Here is a 27,952-nt window from a genome sequence, read left to right on the forward strand (position 1 = left end):
AGACGCGCCTGCGCGGTCGGCGAAGGAATGCGACCGCGGCAAAGACAAGAACCGAAGTGTGTCCGATGGCAGGTGTGCGCGGAAGGGAGCGAGCTATTTGTACCCAGCTATGGATGACCGCTCCACGCCGCATTAGTGCTTCAGTGCTTTGCTACTCTGCGCAGGTCTGTTACTCGCCCCATGCAATCGCGTAGGAAGGTTTCTCCACTTGCAGTAGCTGTAGAAAAGGGAGCTTCTCGCACGTTTTCCGCAGTTCTGCAGCCATGACAGGTAAGCTAAGCCTGCTAATGTTCCCTCTCCTGCATGACCGTTAAAAAGGTACATGGCTCTTGTAAAATAATCGTATCCGGTAGTTTTAAAAAATACGCACGCAACGAAACGGAAAGGCAGATTAACACAAAATTTAGGTGGTACCAACTACGCCTGTCCTTCACATATGACATTGGCGACAATGGCATACAGTGAAGGGTTGTAACTGTCTGAGAAAGATGGAAACCAGAACATTTGGAATAGGCTAGTGCTGATCTCATTATCCCCCACGACAGGTGCTAAATTAGATACGAAGGAAACATCAGTTACAACTCTTATGATAAGGGTATCTTCTATAAATTTGGGCTTTGCATAGATATGTCAAAAACCCACTGCACTCCATATATACATTCACACACACATTAAAGACAATGCTTTATACATCTAACAAATGGGCTCTAGTTTATGAAAGCATGTACCACAATAAATCCGCTTTAGACTTTAAGGTGTCAATGCAGGAAAGCCAGTATTTCAGCATAGAATCAGAGTTGGATGGGACCTTGAAGTTCAACTCTTTGCTGATGCAGAAAATCTACAAAATCCCAAATAGGAGACCAGGATTTGGTTAGGAAAAAACCCGATACCCCATTCTAATCCTCCACTGTGCATCAAAACTGACATGAGCCAGATTCTTCACAGAGCAGTACCTGTCTTACCAAGCATAGTCATATCCCCAGCTGAGAGTCTAGTCATGTCATATCAATACAGCTCTAGGAAGGTTCCAGATTTTACTATGCAATGCTTGCAACCTAGTTGAAATTAATTTGAAAGGAGTTGATAAATGTTTTAAGTACATGTGAACCTATATAGCCATCCTACAAGTTCAGCTAAGTTTATTTTTTATTACAGTAGTCCAGAGTCACAATAAATGTTATCCTTTGGTGAGTCAGCATTCCTCTGCTGTTACCTGAACATGTGATTGAGAGTACTTGCAGCAGATGATTTCTGCATATTGGTGAGCAGAGGATAGAGTCTCCTATGCTAGCTGTGTATATATAAGTTGCCCGTAGTATGTTGATTCATAATATATTCCTGCTATTTCTGCAAATTAAATATTTTGGTTGTTCATGTTGAGTCTGATGCAAAGGCCCTCTTAAGATTGCACATTCCTAGTGAGGTTTTGTTGTTGAATAGCAGGTTCCCATGCTGTATAATGCATTGCTTTTAGAAGTGATTTGCCATGTAGCAATGAGAATGTTGTTCAGGAAGCTTCAAGCCCAAGGAACTGCTGAGCATAAGGAACTAAGTTCTTTGGGTGCAATAATTGTGTCTTTGAATTTTATGAATTGAAGCTGTTTCTAGAGCCTGTGGATTATTATATTTATTTCCCACTTTCCCCCAAGGAACTCAATATAGCATATTGGGGGGGGGTTATTGGGTTGCTTTGTATTTTGTGATTTTATATTGTAACCACCCCAAGACCTGCAGGTATAGGGCGGTATACAAATTAAATAAATTATGTGTGTGTATGCTTGGTTCCCCGCCCCCTATTTTATCCTCAGAACAACTCTGTGAGTTAGTCTAGGTTGAGACTGACAATGAGTATCAAATTAAAGTATTTGAAGTCTCTATATTTTCTTCAGTGTATAAACATTAGCATTTCAACTTAGCCTCTCTCCCTCACTTTACACTCAGATGTTAATTTATGTTCAGTTCTGATAATCTGCATTGTAATGTAAAATTGCTCTGCACAGAGAGAAAGAGAATTACAGCTATTCAACTGGTAAGGTAAAGGTAAGGGGACCCATGACCATTAGGTCCAGTCGTGGCCGACTCTGGGGTTGCGGCGCTCATCTCGCTTTATTGGCCGAGGGAGCTGGTGTACAGCTTCCGGGTCATGTGGCCAGCATGACTAAGCCGCTTTTGGCGAACCAGAGCAGTGCACGGAAACGCCGTTTACCTTCCCGTTGGAGCAGTACCTGTTTACCTACTTGCACTTTGACGTGCTTTTGAACTGCTAGGTTGGCAGGAGCAGGGACCCCTTGCTTAAAAACCAAATCAGGATTTATTCAAGTTACTCAATAGTTTTCTTTAAAGCAGGTTCTGTTATATGAAGGCCACAATAACACAAAATAAGGATAGCCAAGTTGCCTTACTTCTATAGCATTTCATGAGAAATGAGACACAGAATTGGCAAACTGATGCAAAATATTTATTCCAAGTTAGTTATCTTTTGTTGCAGTAGTTTTCCCCCTCATACAGACTCAATGTGATAGTCACTTTTTTAAATCTGTAAATAATGTTATCAAAATAATCTTAATCTTTGAAGTCCCACAAAAATTTATATTTTACAATCCACCCTGAATATCAAGGTTGCAAGAACACAAACAATTCCTATATCCAAATATTTTACAGCTGTACCCCCAAAAAAGGAAAAAACCCCAAACACGCCTGGTTAAGTGATGAAGCTCCCCGAGCCGCCAAAAAACAAAATAAAAAAGTTCCATGTTATTAGCATTAATTTAACACAATTAGAACTTCCATAGCCATTTTGTCATTGACAATGATTGTTTTAGCACATTATTGCCGCACAGCATTTTGCTATGTGGACGGCAGTATGAGAAGCATGTGGCTGCCCAACTCAGTCCCTTACATCCTGCTGCTGATGAGACAAACTATGCCTTGCACCAGAAGGCCATGAGTCACCCATCTGCATGGACTGTTCTCTATGAAGCATAGAAGGGCAAAACCAAAAATAAGCCAATAGCTTTCTTCTTTGGGATATAATTCTTTCCCTTGTGCATGAAGTTTTCAACAATAAAAAGAAACTGAACAGACTTGAGACAGAATAAACTCTGCTTCATTTGAACCCCAAACATTTATGTGCTGAACTACAAACTGAGTTTGCTGGGTTGTTTTGTACTGTGGGTTTTTTGTGCCTATTTTCAGGCATCATCGTCTGAAGTTTCACTGCTACTTGTTTCTGTATCCGACTCCTCAAACTCTGTCTTAAAAGTGCTTCTCCAGTGGGAGAATAGTTGACTGTTGCCACGGCCTTGAAGAAATCCATTCTTCCTAAAGCCGTTTCTTCTTAGCTGCAGGAAAGAAAGAAAAATGAATTCGTATTTGTTTCCCTTTTCCATTCAGAGCTCAAAGCAGAGTACACTCTAATACTATGTACATATAAAACAAAGTCTATATAGGCTTGTCAACATGCAAAAAAAACCTGAGTAGACGCTTTTGAAATCATAATCTCACAGGTTTTATGAAATAAAACTAAGAAACGACCAATGCTAAAAGACTGATAATAATACAGTGGTACCTCGGGTTAAGTACTTAATTGGTTCCGGAGGTCCATACTTAACCTGAAACTGTACTTAAACTGAAGCACCACTTTAGCTAATGGGGCCTCCCGCTGCTGGAGCATGATTTATGTTCTCACCCTGAAGCAAAGTTCTTGACCTGAAGCACTATTTCTGGGTTAGCGGAGTGTGTAACCTGAAGCGTATGTAACCCAAGGTAGTACTGTATTAAGCACAAAAGCTAAACATACCTGCTCTGACTTTATTTGGAACTCTTTGAGCTCATCCTCTGTGAGGGGAAGGCAATTCTCATCATTTTCAGGGTACTCTTGCCACCCCATTGCTTTCAATAACCTAGCAATTTAAAGGAGATGGGATGGGTCGAGAAAGAGAGGTTGGATTAACAATGGAAGAAAGACCCACCCCCACATAACAATGCATACAAAACTGACACGTTTTCTATACTCACCACTGATTTTTACATGAATTAGTTAAGTTCTATTTAACAAGCATTGTTAACAATGCTTGTTAAATAATGTTAAATAATTGTTAACAATTATTTAACAAGTATTCTTCAGCTGCAAAGGAACATGGGGTGACTTTATGAAGAAGGACCTAGGTAATGAAAGTAAATGATGTGGTTATGAGGGACTGGGGAATGAAAAAGGAATATGGCAGGAATCCTGAGGGTTAATGTGAGAAAGAACTGGACCAGTGATGGCTGGAGCTAGAAGCCAAGTGGATGGGGTTGCCCCCTTTTCCCTCTCAGGTTATAACTGAGTAGAATACACCTCTTGTATTCTTTATTCATTAGTAAGAAAATAACTATTCTTGAGGAATAGTTTTTCTGTGTATGTATGCCGACATGCATGTATTAGGTGCTTGTCAGCATGTCAAAATCTGAGGGGTGATTTGACTGAAAAATAGAAAGTCCTTTATAAGCAAAATAATTGTGTCGTCTGCCTCTTCCAGAGCAAATGGGAGAAAATGTCTCTTCCCCAACTCACTCTACCTTGTGGCAGCAACATCACTGCCAACAGGGACTCTGTGACAAATGATGGCAAATACACCTTGCTCCCTACTCCTGTTATGAATCATAGAACTGTAGAGTTGGAAGCTATCCCAAGGGTTATCCAGTCCAACTCCCTGCCATGCAGGAATCACAACTAAAGCATCCCTAACAGATAAGGAGCCATTACTCCTATGCCTGCTCTGAGGGAGCAGCACTGCAGCATCAGAGGTTGAGCAATTACTGGGCTGAGGTTTATGCAGGCCTGATCTAGCCGTGACATTAAGTATCTACTGTTGTGCTCAAACAGCTGGGGTAGCGTCAGAAGACTTAATGATTTATTCCACAAAAACATTCTGGTCTTATGTGTGATAGATAGCTGTTAGGGAGTTACCCTTGCCATCACCTTTGAAATAATATGCCTCTGTGCAAAGACCCTCCCAGTATATGAGCACCCACTGCAGGATAGCAAAATGGCACACTACACTGCAAGAACAGCATGATCAAACAATAGAAGCAAAAACTGACAATATCTTGTGGTTGGTGATAGAACTTTAAGAAGTTTCAGGTTCTACTTTTACTTCTGACTCTTATTCCACTAATTTATCTACAGTGCTGGTAGAAAAAGATTTTCCTTAGCAGTCTGTCTTCCCTCTCACCTGTGTTCTGCTTCTAATGAGTGAGAAAGGTTCTCCCCTTCTTCTAAAGGCAGAGAAAGACCATTCTGGTGACAATTCTCTTCCCAGTTTTCCTTTGGTTCTGGTGTGCTGCCATCCTCCATCTGGCAAGGGAGAAAAAAATAAGTCAGATTGCCTGGTGAAGGCTGCTGAGCTATGATATACAAGGCCTACCTAGGCCTTTAGATCATGGCATCAAACAACCACTCTTGTACTGCTATCTATCCAATCAAAACCACACTTGCTATGAAATAAGCCCAGCAAGACTTCAAACATGCACAAATTGCTCTGCAAGGAGTTTACTTTTGGAAGAATAATCAATATATACCCAGCCTTCCTGACCATAATTAATACTAACAAATTACATTGTAAAAATATTCTTTTTTTCAAGATCCCTCTAACTAGAAGCTGTAGTTTCTAGAATGTCCAGCAAAGTAAAAACACATGTGCAACAGGGTGCTATGTGTGCAATTTTCGAGCCTTGATGAATCCTACAATCAGGATTGTGAATGGGTTCCCAACAAATAACTTAAGCATGTATTCTGCACACATTGGATCTGGTCCCACAGACATCTGACAAAATGCTTAGTTATAACCTTATTGTAACCAATAAGGTCTTTTGCTTCAGTACTCTTTAATACCTCTATCACCCTTTATTTCCCCAAAGTAAAGAGAGTAAAAGTAAAAGCTTTCAATTACCTTAATGTGCTAGTCCAGCACAATTATTTGGGGAGTGGGGGAATGAAAATGTCTATACTGTTTTGTGTTATGCACTTTACATTTCTAAAAATTAAATACAGCTTTGTTTTATTTGTTGAAAAAACTAATTTATATAGATTAAAAATGAATTTCTGCAGGGGTTATTCGCTAAATGGATATACTGTGCATGAAGAGGACACATATTTTGTTTATGCGAAAACTCACTCCTTTAACTATCATTTACCACCTATCTGCACAAGTCAAAGAACAGAACCAAAATTCAAATTCCCATAAAAAGTAGGTGATTACCAGACAAGTCAAGCACTTAAAATAGTTGGAAAATACCAGCTCTGCCATACATTTAAAACAGCATTTCATTTCACACTCAAAAATCCCTATCGTTTTAATACTCTAGAAAGAAAAATCGGAGCTACACCCTTACATCCTCCAATTTGTTGCTCTCATGGCGCTCTGGCAACTCCCCATTCCGGTCATCCTTCAAGGCCTTCAAGAACTCACTCTTCTTATCTGTGGTGCGGCGCATCAGCTTTGTCAAGCGAGAGGAGTTTATTTCAATGGGAGGGGTGATGCTGGAAGGACTCTGTAGAGAGAATAAAAGTGCTGCAAATCTTCCAGAGTTTACTTTTTACCAGAGGGATCCTGTCCTCCCTACCTCATTTCTATTTGTGTCATTAAAGCTGGGTGATCATAAGTGTATGTTCACTGATGTTCAAATACTTTCAAATCCAGTTTTTTAATTCAACCTTTCAAGCTTACCTCTTTGGAAGAGGTGAGAACAGAGCCACTGGCCAGTACAGCAGGTTTGGTTACAGACACTGGACTTGTAAAAGCAGAATCACGGCTGGAGGAGAGTGAGCCTGGTTTATGTTCACTTCTGTTAGCTTTCCATTGGCTTGGCTACCATGAGAAGAGAACAAATACAGTAACATTAGGGAGCAAGAAACTGCATAAAAGCAACATCAATAATTAATCTAGTAACTTAATTTTTTATCTTGCTTAAAACTAGACAGTCACCTTGATTACTATTTATATTTTTTTCGGCAGGCTGAAAAAACTGGCACCAGCCCCATCACAGATCCAGGAAAAGGAAAGGAAAGTGGTCGGAGTAATGTATAAAGTTTCCCATCCCCATTTCTACTTGTGACGGGCTTTGGCAGGCCTTGCTTATTCCTACAAAGAGGTGAGAAGGTGCAACAGTGGGCAATTAGAATTCCCCTGAATGTGTGCAAATAGAGGGGGCTGCATTTATCCTACAAGACACATGTTGTGCATGGTGATTATATGGTAACACCCTGTGTAAAACATTTAAACTGGAGACGAAGCACTAAGAGTTGAAGACAGGGAATGCAAAAGTAGAAGCCAGGAACAGCTGGGGAGAAACCATGCAGAACTGGAGTAACGAGGGAACCTGGCACGTGTCCCTAAGTCACAAGTAAATAGAGATTGTTGAGAGCTTAATACCAAATGTTCCTGTGTCTACTGGTTGTCATAATGCAGCCCTTCTCAGCAAAGGAGAGAGGGCACACCCTCACATTGGGGAGCGGGAAGAAAAGAGAAAAGGAGGGAAGTGCATATAGAACACCAACTCAAGATAACCAGTTGTTGTTGTTTTTTTTAAAAAAAACCTTAACCTTCAACATGAACCCTTTATTTCCATTTACATTGTAATAGTATTTTATAGGTTTAGTACAGCACAATTTAATATTTCCTTTAGGTTAGTCAACAGAATGTTAAAACTTCTCCTGCAGTGGTACCTTTACCTTTTATCTGAGTGAACCTATGCATACCTTGGAAGGGGGTGTTGCAGGCTTGGGAACCAGATTTTTGTAGACACTTGGGACAATGGTAGTTGCCTTGTTGCCATTTGAAAGCTGAGGCCCTGGTGACGTAAATGCAGCTGAGAAGGCAGCAGCAGGATCTTCTTTTGAAACCTTTTTGATGACCAGCATCTTGGTAGGTTGCTTGGCACTAGGAGGGTTTTCTAGTAAAAGGGGTGGGGAAGAGAAACACACCAAATTTTCATTAAAAATGCAGTTCATCCCTAAATCAAATGGGAATGGATGGTTTTATAGACACTACTTGTTACAGGAAGGCAGAAACATAGTCCTCAAGAGTTACAAGTTCACTCTTTTCTCAGCCCAGTTATTTTAGCACATGCTCAAACAGGCAATATTTGGTGACAGCTCATCATATAGGACAGGATCTGAGAAGGGCTAGTCTGGAAATGTAGTTAACAAATAGATTTATTTTAGGTTTTCAACCAAGATGGATATTCAGTTCAAATAAAGCCCAATTCTAAAGGACAACACTTTATATAATTGCAATCTGATGAAACAAGTTATATTCACTATTCTTCCATTAGAGTCTTTGGAGGGAACAAACCTGGACCAGTAGGAATTATCAGTTGTGCATATTGTTACAAGCTCATCTTTATGCCCAACATAGTTTAGATGAGCACTAAGATGCAAGTAGCTATGCTTAGCTTAGGCCTCTCACAAAGTCTTGACTTTCAATTAGTATGTTCCATTCTGGCTACATGTCTGTAACCAGTGGTACGCATAGGGCCTAACAATCTTTGGACTACTTTGGATGTTACATGGCTGAACATTGGTACAGTAGATGTGTGATTAATGGTTAGTAGATAACATGGGCTGCTTTGGGCATTAAAAAGGAACCATAACTCATTGAATCAAGTCCTTCCTTTAGTATGTGGCTTCTTAAGGCTCAGGGCTCAAGCACCAATCTCTTGCTTGAGCCATGGGTCTGGTGGTTTGGATGAGGGATGGGAAACACAGCACTTTCCACATTGCTGGAAAGAATTGGAGAAGTGCTCTAGATACTGAATGGTCAAAATTTAAATGTCTAGGATGCTGAATGTCAAATATGATGGGGGTGGGGGGAGAAGAGAAGAGAACACAGACATTTCTTGGTGAGACCCAAGGACTCTACAACTCTACCACTAAATATCCAAGGCATCTTTGAAAATACTAAGATTCAGCTCAATCTGCTTCAGAATTCTTGGGATTGAAAATGGAAAGACAATTTATATCTATTTCTAAGAAGATGGCTGTTCCATGATGCCTCAATACCTACCCCAAACACCAGATGGCGTCCCAACTGGTTTACTCTGGCTGTTCTGTTTTCCAGCTTCTGGATTCAATGATGGCTAGAAAAAAAAGAAAAACATATGTCTTACTATGATACAAAATTTTATTAACTCCATTTTCAAGTTACTTAGCTAGGACTAAGTTTTAAAAACTTAATAATTGTATTTAAATTCAACATTATTCTCTCACAATTTATATACCAACATCTTGACAATGTTCCTTTGCTGTTGTACTTAATTACTCTGCAAACCAGTGTGAGCAAATAGCAAGTTTATTAAAGAACTAGGTTGAAGATACAAATAGGTTTAAGTGAAGCAGATGTACTGCATGAAAAGAAGATTTAATTTTTTATATAGTCTAAACATGGAATAAACAGTATGTCTGATCAGCATCTAGCCTTAGGGAAAGCTTTGAGTTGGAAGGAGGAAGAAACTAAAATGATACTGCTTGCCCAACTGGCACGTGGTAGGAACTTCCCATTTATATCCAAAGAAAGGAGTTTTCCTTTGAACATGTAAGTGGATACATCTCTGGGGGCAGAGCCTTCACACATTATGCAGTTTGGGGAAACACAGAGATGCATGAAAGCATAGAAGAAATTAGTGCTTGTGAAAAATCAGCAGGAAACCTTGTTGAAAACACAATACTGTACACTTACAAAGTCTTCCTCCTCAAATTGCAGTTTCTCCTTTTCTTCCTTTTCCTCCCTCGTCTCAGCAGGTGGCTTTTCCTGAAAGGCTGAACCCTTTCGGGAGTGGAAATTGCCATTCCAGTGGCGATGGGATCCAGTTCCTCCTCCTCCTCTTTGATTCATGCCATCATGGCCTCGTGAAGAACCATACCAGCCAGGCTGATTGCCAGCTAGCCCAACATGAACTCCTTTAGAAGCACCAGAGTCCACAGAATCATGACGGTGCAGGGAAGGCTGATGCCAGCAGTCTGCATGAGAGGAAGATTGTTGTATGAATAAAAATAGTCAGTACCTAAAATATCTGCCATAGTACAGATCTCTAATGAAGCCAGCGTGCAGCAACAATGCACTTTGTCAGGGGTTGGGAACCTCTGGTGCAGCAGCCAATTTGGACCTACAATGCACCCCAGCTACTTCTGGCAAATCACACCTATCTATTCCCCTCCCCCCAATGCCATATGCAGCTATTGAAGTGGCTTCAAAGGAACAACTGGAAGCAAGCTCATCATTGTTCCCTTGCTGAAGCAGGGCACACTCTAATCATCCATCAGTTGATTTTTATGGAAACAACTGCTCAAAAGGAGGGAAAATTCTTCACTTTAGCAGGGCACTCAGTGCAAACACCATAGCAATCCTAGAGCAAACCTCTTTGAAGGCATACTGGGAGTGCTCTTTCATAGAGGCACATCACCTCATTGTGATATTGGGTGATTGACAGGTGGGAGACCCTACCCAAATTTGGCCTGCAAAGTGTAGGGCAGAAGCAGATTTGGCCCACCTGGGGGAAAAGTCCCCCATCCATGCTCTATGTCAGTTCAGAATATCACCTTTACTACTCCAACCAGATCTTGGGATTACAGCCTTTATTGTGAAGCCCAAGTGAACAATATACCCTAACCATTCTCCGTTACAAGCAATGACATTATAGTCTTCTATCACAGCTGTCTTCTTGACGTTTGCTTAAGTATGCCAACAGACTCCTAGCACATCATGAAAAATCAGAATACCACCTACTTTTTATAAGGTGGGGTGCTCACAGTTTACTCTCTCATAGGAAACAATTGTTACAAAGCCCTAGGTAAGTTGAAAACCTCCACACTTTTATCTCAGACAATCAGGTTTTTCAAGCATTTAAATGTTTGCAGCATCTAACTGAGTAATAAAACCTAAGACCAGTGTGTACAAGTTCTAGTATGAGCCTTTTTATATACCTCCTGCAGTTCTGAGGGGACCATTATTAAAAAAGCCATCAGAAGAGTTGTGGCGTCTCCGGCTTACTCCAAAGCGGCCCTCTCCCCGAGGAAGATGCTCTCCGTGCTTCTCAAGAGTGGTTCCAGGGGCCTATTAAGGAAAAAAAATAATCAAAACATGCAAAGGCTCTGGAATTATGAGCTCCGCATGAGTTTTCAGGAGTTTATCAACAGATTGTTTCCTACTTTGTTCAAAAGTGATATTCCAGTGACCACCAGAACCAACCAACAAAGCTATATTTAGTATATATGTACCAGCTTCAGCCACACGTTTGCAATTGTGTAGAATCTGTTCCTTCCTTGACTCCTTTTAAATACACTGTGACAGCAAGTTGTCTTGCTATTATTTCAGGGTAACAGACTGATCAACTGTCAAACAGTTTAGGACCCATATTGGAAAATGGCATTTAGATTCTTCATTTATAAGAAGCCACTGAAAGTGCACATTGAGTGCATTATAATAATTCTATGCATTATGATAATCCAATCTGGATATTGTCGTTAATTATTGCTACCAGGTCTGTCCTAACCAGGAGCGGGAACTGCTGGTGCACCTATCAAAACTAGCAAAAAGCACTTCTGGCTATAGCTGCTACTGGGCACACAGGAGCAATGCCACACCCCCATGCTGCACATTTGAATCTTAATGGTAAATACAACCCTATCCAAATTATATATACAGTGGTACCTCTAGATACGAACGGGATCCGTTCCGGAGCCTCGTTCGTATCTAGAAGTAAACGTAACTAGCGACAGCACGTCTGTGCATGCCGCTTTTCGCCACTTCTGCGCATGCACGTGATGTCATTTTGAGCGTCTGCGCATGCGCAAGCGGCCGGAAGTAACGCGCTCCGTTACTTCCGGGTTGCCGAGGAGCGCAACTCGACCACGCTCAACTCGAAGCGTCTTCAACCCGAGGTATGACTGTATACTCTTACAAGGGGCTCCCAGTAGTCTGGCTTCCAGGACAACACCAGCTTAGCTTCAGTCATATTGTAGCATTTGTTGTTCCCAGAACATCCACTTTGTCTCTCAGGGCACATACTTTGCCCACATATTAATTAACAATTTTGTGTGTTACTGTAATGGTAAATGTTTATATTTTCTCTGTGCATGACTTTGAGAGACTGGCTGTTCCAAACCAGGGGTAGAGAACCTTTTTCAACCCGAGGTCTACATTCCCTGGGAACCTTCCAGGGGATGCATGCCAGTGGTGGGTGGGGCCAGAGGCAAAAGTGCATGGACCAATTAATGTAACTAGAATAGGCTACATTGCAGCCACACAAAGCGCAAGAGTTTACACCAACCCTTCCCAATGAAGCAAAAAACAGTTTGAAGAGGGCACTGGTTACATTTAAGTTTTGCAGCTTTTTCCATGTCATGACAACACATCATTAGTGACAAATTGTCCAAAAATGCAATTTGTATGTTAGTTTTGTTAATGCAAGCATTAGTTTGACAAATGGGCTATCAATTCTGGTAGCGATGTCCTACCATTTTATTGTTGATGCACTTTTAATGCAGGCTCAATATGGCCAATATAATTTAACTGTTTTACAAAGCCATGTATGCATTTCATAATCAAATAGGCAACCTGGCCATAACTTGTCTAAATGTTATTGAAGAGTTTGATCCAAGATTCAGTCGTTTACCTTAGCAGACTGTGGTGTAGAGAAGTTAAGCCAGGCAGGAACAAAGTCATGCTGCGCCATTTAGGTCCAGTGTCTCTCCTTCAATAAAGCGAGGCATCAAACCTCATGGCCAGGATCTAAGACAAGATGAACAACACACATCCACTGTCAGCCCTTCCCACAGCAAAGACAACACAGCAAAGACAGGACTAGGCCAGCCCCTAACAGCTTGGACAGCAACTCAGTATCTTTCCAAGAGCTAATTGAAGGATATACAACTTGACATAGATCCATTCTGAACTACTGTAGTTCAATGGCTCCTGTTGATTTCCATCCTCCATGCTCAATTCAAACCAATAAAACTAGAAACTGAGCTCCATCAACCTCTATAGTTTCTGCTGGGAACTAGAAAAAGTTGATGAAGAATTCAGTATTAATTTCCCCTCCAGCTTATTAGTATTTCACTCAGGTCTCCCTCTGGACACTATAAATCACAGGTAGGCAAACTAAGGCCCGGGGGCTGGATCCGGCCCAATCGCCTTCTAAATCCGGCCCGCGGACGGTCCAGGAATCAGCATATTTTTACATGAGTAGAATGTGTGCTTTTATTTAAAATGGGTTATTCGTGGGGCATAGGAATTCATCCCCCCCCCAAAAAATATAGTCTGGCCCCCCACAAAGTTTGAGGGACAGTGGACTGGCCCCCTGCTGAAAAAGTTTGCTGACCCCTGCTATAAATCTTTCACAATAAGCATGTTTGAACGGTATCATGGCTTTTCCATGAGCACATAACAAGAAATCCACAGTCAACATCCCATTTCCCATTTTGTCTGAACTGGGAAACTCTTTAAACTTCTGCAGTTATCTAAAGGACTGTCACGTGGAAGATGGAGCAAGCTTGTTTTCTCCTGTCCCAGAGGCTAGGACCCAAACCAAAGAATTCAAGTTACAAGAAAGGTGATACTGACTAAACATCAGGAAGAACTTTCTGACAGTAGGGCTGTTCAACAGTGGAAAAGACTCTCTTGTAAGGTGGTGCATTCTCCTTCATTGGAGGTTTTTAAGCAGAGGTTGGATGGTCTTCTGTCATGCTTTACTTAAGATTCCTGCACTGCAGGGGGTTGAACTTTATGACTCTTGGGCCCCTTCCAAATTATGATTCTATGCTTCTAGACACCACCTGAAGGCAACCTCAAGCCATGGCTTCAAATACCAGTTCCAAAGCTACTAAACAGGATATTATTTTTAACTAAAGACTTCCCTGTTCTTTGCCACCTCATGCAAAGACAGGAAAGGAGCAGCTGCATGTGGGTGCACAAGACTTCTTATTTCTTCTTATTAAATCAAGATATGATCATTTGAACATACCTGTTGTGAAATATCACAAACAGAGATGGAAATGAAGGCGCAAAGGTTGTGTATTTTCATATAGCAGTAAACAAAAGAAGTCCCACAATGACTTACCTAGTCCGGCCTCTGCAGTCCACCACTCTCACTTTTAGCACTTCTCTTGGTTCTCCAGATTTCTTCCTTCTCCAGGGTGCACCTATGCCAGCTTTGCGGCAAGGGTGAGTCCCAAAGGAAGCACGAGAAGCCGCACTTCGTGCCGACTGCACCCCTCACCCCTCTAGCTGCTCATCTTAATTGCTCTCTGCACTTATATGAGAAAAAAAAAACCTAAAAGGGAGTGTGCATTTTTGAAAAGCCACAACTACATTCACCTCATTAATTTTGCTGTTGTTGTTACAATGCTATGCAACTCAGCTTTTACATTACAACAGTACTTATCAGATATGCACAGCATTCAGAAAGACACCATGATTAATGGTGAACTCCACAAATCCACTCTGTTCATCTTCTGCAACAACTTGATTTGGAATGGGGGCGGGGAGGTGGGTGGCAGGACCATGAAGGATCCTGCAAATTCTGAAAATGTGTGTTAAAACGTATATTTGTAGAAGTTCTAAAATGCAAGACTCATCCTCACCACTTTTATAGTTGCTTAAAAAGTTGTTAGCATTCTTAAAACTGCATCTTGAAAGGATTTTCACATAATGTAACTTAAATTTCCTTGCTGAGGAACTAAAAGCAACTTGATGAAGAGGTAAGATTCACAATGATTTCTGTCCTATTGTTGCTATGAATGCATTCAATTAAAGCTAAAAGTAAGGGGCTAAGCCAGAAAATAATCTCTCCCTGAACTAATTTAGTTGAGCTGTTGCTTTAAAAAAGAGAAAGTTGGTGTATTATAATGAATTTGGGTGACGATCTTCTGAAAAGTGTAGAATTCACGAAGTATTCTCTGAAAGAAAGACAGTATTACCTATCAGTAAATGAAGCAAAAAGGATCTAAAAGCTCAATAATATATGTTTTCCATGTCTTCTTCAGTTTCTACTGAAATCATGAAGCAAGCCAGTTTTTAAGTTACCTGTGATTATTTTCAATCAACACCCTATTTCAGCATTTTTAACTTGAAAGTTATCCTATTTGTACCCCATCCATCCATGTATTACCTTATTTTGTCTTCATAAAATAGCTTCATGAAGTAGGTTAGGCTGAGAGACTTTACCACCCACAGTGGCTGGGGCAACCCAGTCAGATAGGCGGGGTACAAATTATTATCATTATTATTATTATTACCACCATCAAAGTTACCTTGTGAGCTTCATGAATAAGTATTTGAACTCCAACACTCCACACATACCTACTTTGCAGGTGCCGCCATGTTCAAACACAGGTCTGCCAACATGCACTACCAACAGAGGATACAAATAACACTCTCTAATTGCAAATTCACTGAATACCGACAAAAGCCCCCCAAAAGGGCCAGAAAGAAACAAAAGGAAAGTTGTCTGCCTGCTCAGAGGGAACCTTGATGCTTGCAGATATATAAAAAAACACTTTACAAGGCGGCAAAACCCCCAAAGTCAACCAAACGAGGACTGAGCACAGTCAATACTATGCAATGCTGAATATGTAAATGTAGCTAAGAAAAACTCTTATGAAAGGTTTAGATTTTATTACCTACCAAACAACCCTCACTAATACAGTGTCTATAATTAATCAACCCTAACAACTACTAAGCTATGACTTATTTGAAATTGGACACACACACCGCAGAACACTAGCACATCACTAAGGATGCTATGCATTTTAGAATTTAAAAATTCCACGTTCCATTGATTTATCACCATGGCAGAAATTATAGGCCTAGAATCACGAAAGGTAAATTATGGAAGGTTTCCTACTGGTCAAAAAGAAACCCCAGAACAGCAGCATTTAAGGAATTCTGCATAGCATTCATTTCTTTAAGTCCTGAATTTCTCTTTGATACATACTTCCTGTAAAGTTATATTTGACTGGAGAACTGGGCCCAGGCTAACAAAATGAACTTCAATAGGGACAAATCTAAGGTTCTGCACTTAGGCAGGAAGAACCAGATGCACAAATATAGGATGGGGGACACCTGGACTACTAGTAGTAACTGTGAAAAGGATCTAGGGGTCTTGGTGGACCACAAGCTTAACATGAGTCAACAGCTAACACTATTCTAGGCTGCATCAACAAGTACAGTGTCCAAGTGAAGTAATAGTACCATTCTATTCTGCCTTGGTCAGACCACACCTGGAATACTGTGTCCAAATTCTGGGCACCACAATTTAAGAAGGAAGTTGACAAGCTGGAACATGTGCAGAGGGCAACCAAGATGATTAAGGATCTGGAAACTAAGGCTTACAAGGAGCGCTTGAAGGAGCTGGGTATGTTTAGCCTGGAAAAGAGGATAGGAGATCTGATAGCCATCCTCAAATATCTTAAAGACTGTCACATGGAAGAGGGAACATGCTTGTTTTCTCCCTCTCTGGAGGGTAGGACTTGAACCAATGCCTTCAAGTTGTCAGGAAATTCCGACTAAACATTTGGAAAAATCTTTCTGATAGTAAGAGCTATTCGGCAGTGGAACAGACTCCCACAAGAGGTAGTGGACTCTCCTTCCTTGGAGGTTTTTAAGCAGAAGTTGAATGGCCACCTGTCATGGGTGCTTTAGCTGAGATTCCTGCATTGCAGGGGTTAGACTAGATGACCCTTGCATCCCTTCCAACTCTAAGATTCTATGATCTCATAAAGCTCAATGTGGAGCTATAATCATGGCAAAGAAGTTTATATTCTCTAGTCCAGCCTTTTCCAGCCTGATACTCTCACGACATTTTGGTCTACAATTGCCATCATCCCTAATCATTAGCTATGCTAGCTGGAGCTGTAGTTGGGGGTGGAGGGGGCTCCAAGTCAGGGAAAGCTGCTCTACCCTGATTCAAAAAGTTCTATGTCAAGATTGGTACATTATTTTTAAAAGAATTACCGATTTAATATACTGGCCCCATAATTACTATGCTGGGAATGGGAAATCTCTGGTTCTCCAGATTTTACTGAACTACAACTCCCATCAGTGCAGCCAGCATGGCCAGGAACTGTGGTCCTCTAGCAACACCTGCTCATGCAAGTCCCCAGTGAAGTGATAATGTTTCTTTTCCTTTTTGGGGCAAGGAGGGAGGTTAATGATCCATTCACAACCTGGAAATTGAACTCCATATCTCCCAGATGAGAATTCAACATTATTTGGCAAGAGACATTAACACACACACAAAAGCCTTCTCAAGATTCAACTCAAACCAGAAATGCTGATTTCTTGGAACATATCCTGATGCCCTAAGTTGAATAGATTCCAATTTAACATTTCTGACTTATTAAAGTAAACAAAACTAAAAAGATAGGTTAGTTTCACCTAATGAAGTATCTCAAAAAATAATAATAATAAAGAAGATGAACCCTGCTGAATGAGACCAAAGGTTCATCTACACACAATTCTGCTCCCAAGAGTATTTGAACTTAAATAGATGATGGGGTTAGAGGGAATCAAAACACTAAATGTGATTTAAATGTTATATCCAAACAAATGCAAAGCTTTTCAGATTTTTATTACAATACTTATATTTTTGGCATGACAACACACTGTAGTTCACACATCACACTGCATACTTAATGTTTTATTGTGAACATGTTTTGCTGGGCTGTTGTGTTCTCTCTGCTAGCACAAGTAGAAACAAAGCATAATTCACAAACCATAGTCTGTTTGGAAGTGAAATAAATAATAATTCCCAATTCAGATGCAATACTAAGCCAGGGATCATAGTTTGCTTCCACTGTGCCCTAGAAGGGAAATGGTAACAGCCCAGAAAGCTATGCTCACAGTAAATCATTAAGTATACCATTAAGTATGCCATTTACCAAGGCAAGAACATAAGGCCAGCAGCACTTCCCTTATACCAGGCATCCCCAGACTTGGCCCTGCAGCTGTTTGGGGACTACAACTCCCATCATCCCTAGCTAACAGAACCAGTGGTCAAGGATTATGGGAATTGTAGTCTCAAAACAGCTGAAGGGCCAAGTTTGGGGATGCCTGCCTTATACAGTTTAAATTTTAATTAAAAAATGCACTGAAAATGTAACTTGATTTTAGCATACTCAAAAGCCTGTGGATGGAACTCAGTTATATTTTACTCACAGTAGACCTGTTGGGCTAAGTAGTTCTGCTAGCTAGCAGGAGCCAACACAAGGGTTTCTGCTAGTACAATGAGGCTTACCCACTCTCATCCACCTGCACCACCCTCACAATCATTCAATCATGCAAGCAGAGATGCCCATTACTCTGCATTTAGAATAACTAGTCACAGTTGCTATATTACCTCAGCATCAGAGGCAGAATGCCTCTAAAAACCAGTTGGGTGGATCACAAGTGGGAGTGCATCATAGCACTCCCTGTTGGCCACTTTGAGAACACAAAGCTGGATTAGATAGACCCCTGGTCTGATCCGACAGGGCTCCTCTTATGGTTTAAATGTGCTGTGTAGAGCAAAGCATCTGGTGTCAAGACTAGGACCCAGCTGAAAGCCCGGATTGGAATGTTGGATTTGGTATGCAAGGAGTGGGTGAGCTAAAAGATGCAGCAAACTTTTTAATTGTTTGAAAAAAATACAGAACCCTTTTCTAGATTCTGATTAGTCATCTTCTCCTGATCTATGTTACACATAAGCATCTCCCCCACCTCTTTTTCCTATACTGAGTGTAGCTTAAGTGGCGCAAGATAAGGTTTTATCCCAACTTCAACTTTTCCTTCAGAAGTGAGGATCCTTTGAAGGAGAACAAAGACAAGTAGAATGTATACCATGTATCTTTAGATTCGATTATACCATACTTTTTTCTTGCTTCCATTCCTAAAGTTAGGTTGTTTTTGTCCTATTGTTCAATTATTGTGTTTCTGGGTGTGTACTTGTATTTTAGTTGTTCAAAAATGTCAGTATTATTAATAGAAAAGCACATTGCAGGGCTGTGGCATCTATCACTACAGCTCTCCAGCAGAAACAGATGCATGGTGTCAGCTGGGTGCTCATCCATGGATAACTAGTATTTACGCTTCTAGCAAGTAACAATTGAGAATGAATGGCGTAATATACTTGTCTAAACTAAAAATGAAAGTTAATACACAGTATAATTCAGGAATTTAACATTACAACTCTTGGGAGGAAAAGTTATTCACTTAACTCAAATACTAAAATTATTTTCGTTTCAGCAAAGTTGTAACTGGGTTCTATTTTGGGATAAAAGTTCCAAGCTATTGCTCAGCTTACTAGAGGTTTACCTAAGAAGCAAAGCAGAGAAGGGTTGAATTAACACAATGCAGTTACATGTAAATCTGCAAATACCTGTGTATTTATTAAAGACCTAACAGATGTTACCATAGACACTGAATAACCAATAGAATTGAGAACAAAAAAAGTGTAATCTCCATAGAAGAGCCCTTACTTGTAATGTTTTTAGTACTGTTCCTTTCTAAAGAGTTTTAAAATGGCTATTTGCATGTCTGGCGGCTTTGCAATTTATATCTAGTGAAACACTATGAAATCATGTCCCCTTCAAAAACATAAACATATATAATATTGCAAGTTTGTGTGCCACATCCATATTATAGTGGTCAAAATCTTGTATGTAAATGTTTAAATCAAAGGAACCTACTGTCCCAGCGAGCCTCTCAACAATCTGATGGATAACAATTCATCCATCTCATTACCTCCCTTACTTCAATGCTTCAAAGGTTTGTCAAACCACAACTTCACAGGAAACTGTGACTTAAGTGCAACTAATAAACCAATATGGCAAACAGCTGAGTGTGCAGAAGAGCCTAGTTTACTCTAGAAAACTGCATGTTTTATGCATTCAGCTTTCTAATCACTGATGCATACAGTTACAGCTCAATGTTTGTTAGGTATAGGTACGGTATACACAAATTACTGAGTGATTCACATGGGATTTACTATCTAACCTTAAACAGAAATCTGCAAAAAAACCCAGTCCAGATTCCATTAATTCTACCCAATCATGATTAGTTACTATGTTCTCATTTAAAAACATAGTTCATCTTACTTCTTCCGAAACCTAATTTGCTCCATACATCTCTTGATTGCATAACTTCCAACGCCATGTGTAGTAGTTCTTTGCTAGTTGGTGCTACATTGCATTTTCCCATATAAATGCATTTTGAGCAATGGAATTCTGTATTGGAAGACACTGGTAGGCAAAAACACTTGGATGGCTGTTCAGCCACATACTAAGACTTACTGGCCCATAGGTCATAAGCAGCACTAGCATCTGGACCCTCAGAACTTGAAGGATTGAACTTATTCCCACACCAAAGAAGACATCTTCATATATTAACAATTTTGAATTTGATCTTTCAGTTTAGTATGGCAGAATGTATTTATGATGAACCAGTATAATCAACTAACACTGCTTCAGTCTAAAAACTAGTCTATTTTCAAGCACAGAAAAAAGGAGCAAAAGCAGTTTGGCCCAACTCATGTAGAACAGAGTACAAACATTTCACACCACATCTTTTCACCTTCTACAAAAGCGAACAACAGCCCTTACTTCCATCCTTAGGATGACAAAATTCAAACTGGTATGGTCAACCCTGATCAATAAAAATTTCAAAAAGTATGTGATTAATATAACCTGTAGAGCAGAGGCAGTGACTGAAGGCCAAACTAAATGTTAGGAGGGGAATATAGGATTCATCAGATCATTATGCGATTGTTCGCCTAATGAGTGATTTTCTAGGAACGCATTATGTTCAGATAATGGGATCTGCATGTATTACTTCTGAGAAAGCTTCAAATCAAGTAACTGTCATGTTAAATCTGAAATTTGAAGCCATGTACTGGAGATGGTTCTTCCACCTTCATTTCCTTCCACTGAAACCTTGAATATGGTTGATTAGATGGAAGAAGGAGATTTGGCGGGATGTTCTTAGGCGGTTCAGACAACTGCTGCAGTGCTTATGATTTACACCAGTGGTTTTCAGATTTTTATTTTATGGGAACTCATTCTGCACCAACTTATCTGCTGAGGAACTCCTGTGTCCTATAAAGGGTTATGGGGCTTTTGACACCCAGCTCTGTCAATTCCTGATGAAGCATTGCTGTCTTGGTACTTGGCAGAGAACCAATAAATTGTAACTAGATGGAAGTGCTGTTGGTGGGCGGTTCATCTGCCCAGGAAGGTGCTGTTCAACCAGTTCTGAAAAGGATTTCACTCTCCCTGAAGGATCAGGTGTGCATCCTGTGGGTGCTTATGGATTCAACTTTGCCATTTCAACGTGTGATTGCTTCAGTGGCATGTAGTGCATTTTATCAGCTATGCCTGATATGCTGACTGCAACCTTTTCTTGACAAGAGACAGCTTGGCCATGGCTGGTTAATTTCTAGACTGGAATAATGCAATGAGCTTTTCAAGGGGTTGTTTTTGAAGACATTTTGGAAACTGCAGTTTAGACTATTGCAGCTAGACTGCCAACAAGAATGCTATGCAATCATATCTTGCTTGTGTTATTGGTATTGGTATTAACCTTTTAAATGGGAGTGAGAAAGGTCTCAGCCAAAGGGCTGCAGAAGGGGCCAGGTACAAGAGTGGACAGAATATCAAATACAAGTCTTACCTTCCAGTGTTTGAAACAGATTTGAAAGCTAGGAGCTAAATGGCACCTTAAACCTAGGTTATGGGTGCAACAACGGAATGCTTTTTAAGTAACAAAAATACAAAGCTGAAAATGAGTGAACTGCAGCTAAAATATTATGTTCATTTTTCACATGGTCTAGTCCTTCCCTTGCCCACCCCCCTAATATTCTTAAGAGGGTCTCTTCAGTCTTCAGAGAGTAGCTGGAAGCGGGGAGTCAGAAAAGGTCCTTCCTTCCTTCCACTGCAATTTTAATCTGAAATCTTAGGCGTAGTACTGCACCCAGAGCTCAGAAACTGCTCACACTAATAAAATTTCCTGTCGCACAATGCGCCTAAAACAATGGGAGTTTCGAACACTGTTACCTTCGTACAGTAGGCTACATTGTGGCCAAAAATATATTTCCATTCACGCAAGAGGGTGTATTTCTATATACAAACCGCAGGTGCCCCTGGAAAGTGTGTAGTGTATACGGTATCTCCACACATGTGGGTTTACACACACACACACACACACACACACACACACACACACAATGTCCATCAAAACAACAAGTATTTCACTAGTAGCTTAATATGTCCCACATTAATCTACTAAAGCTTTTGTGAAACCGTTGAAAATCAGAACTACAGGTTAACATACGAAGAATTTACCCTTTGTACACTGAAACAAGATAGGCATCACTACTGATATCATTGTGAAGTGGGCCATTACTAGACTATTATTATTTTTGCCGTCCATAACGCCACACATATAAGCCGTGGCTCAACTGAAATTTGATCACTGAGTTGCTTCATCCAAGTCAACATATTGGTTGCTGAACCCATATTAATTTGTGCATACTTTATACATGGGTGATGTTCAGAGGATAATCTTGGCTTAGTAAATCAAGACTTACACAAGTTTCAGGCACTCACATGCAACCATTTCACCTCTTCCTTTGCACAAATGAGCAAACCAGGAAGCTGCAGCCGACAGCTTCTTGATGCATTCACACTTGGAACTAGTTAATGCAGTGACCACCTTAATACCATGGTTTCATAATGTGGTTTGTTTGAAAGCCATAACTATGGCTCCTGGTCTGGATGCAGCTTCCTGGCTGCTTTACTCTGGTGAAGGAAGGAGTGAAATGGCTATGTGTGGATGCTGACTCTTGTTTGTATCTCAGATTAATACAGATGTTTATCAACATCAAATGGTGATGACCATCACAACACATATTTATCCATAAACAAAGTCTAAGGTGACCAGTTGCACTGCCACACTATTTAAAACTTCCCAAGCTTTAAAATGTTCTGGGTTGTATCCGAAAACATCACTGCACAAGTGGAATGGCTTTCATTCATGTACTTCTCCCCCCTCCATGCACCCCACCTCCCCAACCCACTACCTCAGATTTGGGGGTCATGGGGAGGAGACATACCACTGCAGGAGCAGAAGTCATTCCATTTATCCAATGGTTGCTGGATTCAACCCATAATAGGCTGCAAGTAAGCTCCAATTTTGGTATGGGCAAGTTTAAATGCCTGTACAAATACATAGCTATTTTGGAGATGAAATTATTTGGGTATAAACACCATACATTGTTAAATAAGTGGTCTTGAGTCTCCCCCTTTTAAAACAAATAATGTATTATATTTCTAAAATGAAAGCAGTCTTGTTTCAATATATTCTTTAAAAAGTCATGTCAGACAAATTGAAGACAAGTCAGCCATTTTACACACCTAACCATTTTTTTTGTAATTCAGTTACACCTGAACCTGAATTACTACTTTCCATATTTCCACACACACAGCTGTAAAATATCTGTGTACACTCCAGAAATTAAGCCAAGGAAAGATCTGCATTAATTGTCCGTAGCATCTATTACATACTTTTAAAATCTTTTTTTTTAAGTGTGCTATGAGTGAATCCCGTGTTTGATTAAATACATAGTGGAATTCACCCTTCACAAAGTTTCTCTTTATTATCTAGAACAGAATTTTCTTTCCACCATGAATCAAACATATTACAGTCTTTCAAAAAGAAAGCTTAGATTTTAAGACCATCACAATTTAATTTTTTTGCATTTCTTCTTCTGACTTAATACGGTACTTGAAACTATGTTACAAGGTCATATTTATACCATTTTACAAAAAATGTGATAGGCCCCATATGCACAATAGACATGTCTATTTCAGAAATCTTTCTCCTTTTTTAAATAGAGCTTGTTCTATTTATGTTCTAGATACAGGATGGCAGTTTATGCTTTGGTTTAGGACTGCCATTGGGGAAAACAAGGCTGTTGTGCCTTTGACATTAGTACCTCCACAGCTGATTTCCCATGGTAAACATGAGGTTGCTCAGGGGCAGAAAATGTATCTTCACTTTCTCTAATTTTGTGCCATGCCATTCCCCCATGGCTGCCATATTGTAACTGGCATCATCAGCATTCTTTCAACATTCAAAATGGTCCAAAAACATTGGCGACCTCTGATATATGGTTATGCTACAAGTGCCGGAGCTTAACATTATTAATGACAAATTAGTAACATGCTGCAGCCTACTGTAGGAGACTTGTTAGGAGCCAGGAAAAGAATAAAAAATAGGCATCAGTCTCATCACCTTTTTGAAGAAATGTGTGCCCTAGAAATGCATTACATTGGTCTCAATCTAGCTTGACTTTACTATATATTACTCAACTATTTTTACAACTAAAGGAGTAGGGAAAGGGGAAGTGGAGAGGTGGGAAGTATCAAAACCTCTTATCTTTCAAAGTACAGTGTTCTTTCTAAAATACAGAGGTTGCAGCAAAAGAGCGAACTAACATATTTCTTTCACAATAGTCATTCCTTCCCCCTTAACAGTTGTCCATAAGTCAGTAAAGGCTACCAAATACTATGCAAATCAACTGGTGAGGCAATACTAGCTTCTCTTTCAGTACTTGCTTTGAATGCAACACAGCAAACAACAAAATTATAGAAACTTAAATGGAAACCTATCCTCTTTGGGAATTATATTCCAGTTCTGTTGTTTCTTCTAATACTAAATGTTTTTGCACTGCTACTCTTGTGTACAGAAATATTGACAATTTGTTACTAGGGCAAAGTTTCTGGTGCAAGGAAATCCTCCAGAATGGTGAGGCTTACACTCTTCTCTTAATTTACAGAGGCAGAAAAACTAGCAAGCACCAGAATGCCTAAGTGATAAACGAGTTTCTGTATAAGCTTCACTATGTACAAAGCACTTGAGTTTAACTCAGGTATCTAAAACAAAACTGTGCAATAAACCACATGTTAGCTCAGAAGTTCCACTACACTTAATGCAGCTTGAAGTTAGTGTGAATGCAGACTATTAACTGGGTGGACATATTTTGAAGAGCATTTAGCATAATGATGTTAATATTTTGCAGGATTTAAGAAAATTTCTAATCTTATTTCCATTTCTCATTACAGTAGGGTATATGACAACAGCAGCAGAAATTTGACAACACAACTCAAAATCTAATTAAAAAATCCCCACCCACAGTCGTATCTGTCTACTACTATTAGCAGAAGTGTTAATGTAGCATTCAGTACGTGGACTGTAGGGTTAAAATACACTTATACTTGTTGTATAGAAAGGGAGAATTGCAAATGGTAAATCGACTAAAAAGTATTAGCTGACATACAAATAATCCCAAACCCACTAATCTCTTTGAGATACATCTAAAAAAGAACAACATGTGACTCATGCAAAAGTGTGTACAAGTTTATATAAATGAAGTACCTATCAAAATGATTGCAAAATTCTATTATCCTTTCATAATATACTTAGTTCTCATCCTTACCCTGACAATGATCACCCAAGACAGGGGTGCAGAGATTGGGGATTTAATGGAAGATCTATGTGATTTTCAGGAGGTTGGCGATTTCTATCAATTGCTTAATAATAGCAAGATGCACAAATCAGATTGCTGAAATGAAGAAAATAGGGTGGCATAGAGCAACAAGGAGTGGATATGTGTGTGGAAGAACTGTCAGCTCAGTTCTGGTCTGGTACTAAAAACAAATTCTTGGGCTCAGAATTCTTTAATTTTAAGTATGCCTTTTGCACCCAACTCTGGTTGATGGATCTTGGGGGTTCCAGAAAAAAACAAAAGTAGATCCTTTAAGTCTGGTCTCTTCCCCCACCCCTAAGAAAACACTGGTCACTGGAACTCTTTTTCTATTGCATCTAAAAGTCAAACTAATTACTAAAGTATTGATAGATCTCTAGATGCAAATTCTTACTGTTAAGGTTATCGGGCTGAAGTACTACTTTAGTACATTCTCTTTAAAAGTTAAGAATTGTTCAGTTTCCTTCAGACTATCTTCTACATAGAAGGCATATAGACAAATTGTCCTATTTCCCAAGAAATGTTGGTGCAGAACAGGCAAAGCAACTATCCTTTTAAGACACACAACAACTTCCACATTTGCACTAGATTCTATTTAACATTTATATTTTAACTCAGCCACCCAAATTTTAAAGGAAAATGTTTTTACACCCACACACACACACAAATAATTTCAAGCAGTATCTAGAGTAATATAGCCACCAGGAAAGACACAAGAAGTGCACATTCCATTCAAGCATTAAAAAAATCTACCAGTAACTGCCAGAATCTGACACTCTACTCCTTACCTTGAGTCATATGCAGCAAAGAAGTATTACACAAGTATAATACTGTATGCCTTCCTTCTGCCTTAATATTCAAAATACTCTATTTGTACCTCCCTACAAACACACCCACAAGTCAACTCCCTCCTTCTCAGCCTGCTCAGCAAGAACAACAATGCTAGATTTAACAAGGCAGTCTGCATGGAAGGCAAGATATAATTATCCATTCCTGACACTTGTATATTTGTTCCTGAACACAGAGTCGCTGTTGTTGTTTGGGGCGGGTGTGTGTGAAAAAGAAAACGAAAACAGTTCCATAGGGAAACTACGTCAAGCCAAGCATTCTTACTTAAATATTCCTAGTTTTGACCCACCACACTTGGCTGTCTCGAGTTGTCCAACAAGCTGTCTACAAGTTGTCCAACAAGCCAGCATTTGCCCCCTTTCCACTAAAGAATAACTCCTCGCACTTTATAAAATCCTGTGCCCTACTCGACAGCCCGCCCCCTACCTTAGCCTAGTCTCACAACTGCTTTGATCAGCTTCTCCCTCCCTTCCTATACCCACGCTGGAACCCCAAATCCATTTCACCCCCATGCCAACAAATAACAAAACAAAAAACCCTCTCCCACCTGCCCTGAAAATCACATGCCACCGACTGCCTGTCCTGGCCACTCCGCACCTCCTGCTCAACTTTGCACTCCAGAGGCCTACCGTAGCCTCCTCCTTCCGCTATTCACTCTTTACTCCAGCTGATCCTTCCTCGCACACCTCCAGTCTCCACCCCGCCCCCCAATTGCTCGCGCAGACACCTCCAAGCAGGTCCCCCCATTACCCTCTGCTTAGCTATCGCCGCCCCCCGCCGCCCCTTGCCAAGCACCTCTCCGCGATGCCCCTTGTCCCGAGCGCTTCCGCAAACCAACAACTGCCCCGAGCAACTCTCCCGGCCGCCAAGCGACCCCGCAGGGCCTCCGCCGCCCCCTCGGCTCTTTCCTGCAACAGAACCTCCACTTGTTTATGCTCCCGCCCCCTCGCCTGCTCTGGGCTTCCCCCTGCCCGCTCCCTACCTTACTCTCTCCCCAAAGGCCGCTGGCTGCCGCTCAGCGCCGCCTCAAGTCCAGCTCCTCTTCCCTTCTCTCCACACAAGGCCGTGCTTACGGGACCAGGCCCCACTCGCCCCCTCCCGCCTCACTCTCTGTGTCGCTTGAGTTCCCCACACCGAACCATAACAAAGCTCTGCCCAAAATGGCTGCCCGGCCCAGCCCGCCCGGGGGCCGGAGGGGGCGGGGCTACTCACGCGTGCGAAGAGGGGGGGGAAGAGGGGGAAACACACCCACCTGGGCCCAGCCCGTGCCAAAAGACCGGGGCGCACGCGCACTCGCTTTCCGCCGCTCGTGCTCTGGCTCGTCCGAGCCAGGCGAAGTAGTCTTTCGCGTGCCGCCCACCAAAGAGGCTGCTCAGGGCTCTCGCGCGCCTTCCATTTCTGCTCTGCGCATGCGTGAGCGTGTGTCCTCCTGGTTGTGTTATCGGAGGCTGCAGGCAAACCAGCCTTTCACAGCTACTTCCGTGATGCTGTGCGCTTTCCTCGCACGCTAACGTCCTGCAACCCGAATATATTATGGACTTCACTT

The 27,952-nt window shown here is 40.9% G+C and overlaps 2 protein-coding genes across 7 annotated transcripts in view; one reads left to right on the forward strand and one right to left on the reverse strand.

The window, feature by feature from the left end:
* The first annotated feature begins 82 nt into the window (after positions 1 to 82).
* The window catches only part of TMEM69 (transmembrane protein 69), a 37,792-nt gene continuing 9,922 nt past the window's right edge, over positions 83 to 27,952 (forward strand). The window contains exons 1-2 of the mRNA XM_083509748.1: positions 83 to 270; positions 7,002 to 7,137. The gene's annotated coding sequence lies outside the window, so the exon portion shown is untranslated. The remainder of the gene's footprint in view (positions 271 to 7,001; positions 7,138 to 27,952) is intronic.
* On the reverse strand, positions 2,440 to 27,936 carry GPBP1L1 (GC-rich promoter binding protein 1 like 1). 6 transcript variants are annotated; one of them, XM_083509668.1, is made up of 14 exons: positions 27,389 to 27,587; positions 19,235 to 19,331; positions 18,379 to 18,535; positions 14,101 to 14,938; positions 12,658 to 12,773; positions 10,967 to 11,096; positions 9,723 to 10,003; positions 9,051 to 9,123; positions 7,745 to 7,938; positions 6,714 to 6,854; positions 6,379 to 6,537; positions 5,220 to 5,341; positions 3,803 to 3,905; positions 2,440 to 3,344 (listed from the first exon to the last, which is right to left on the reverse strand). In XM_083509668.1, the coding sequence occupies exons 5-14, from the start codon at positions 12,715 to 12,717 to the stop codon at positions 3,195 to 3,197; spliced, it is 1,413 nt and encodes a 470-aa protein (XP_083365794.1). In that variant the 5' UTR covers positions 12,718 to 12,773; positions 14,101 to 14,938; positions 18,379 to 18,535; positions 19,235 to 19,331; positions 27,389 to 27,587; the 3' UTR covers positions 2,440 to 3,194. The 6 variants fall into 6 exon arrangements, with proteins under 6 accessions (XP_083365794.1, XP_083365796.1, XP_083365793.1 ...); XM_083509670.1 differs by lacking the exon at positions 18,379 to 18,535; XM_083509667.1 differs by lacking the exons at positions 18,379 to 18,535; positions 19,235 to 19,331; positions 27,389 to 27,587 and adding an exon at positions 27,659 to 27,936.

This window comes from Podarcis liolepis (assembly GCF_965112155.1).
Source record: "Podarcis liolepis genome assembly, chromosome: 6".
Taxonomy (NCBI): domain Eukaryota; kingdom Metazoa; phylum Chordata; class Lepidosauria; order Squamata; family Lacertidae; genus Podarcis; species Podarcis liolepis.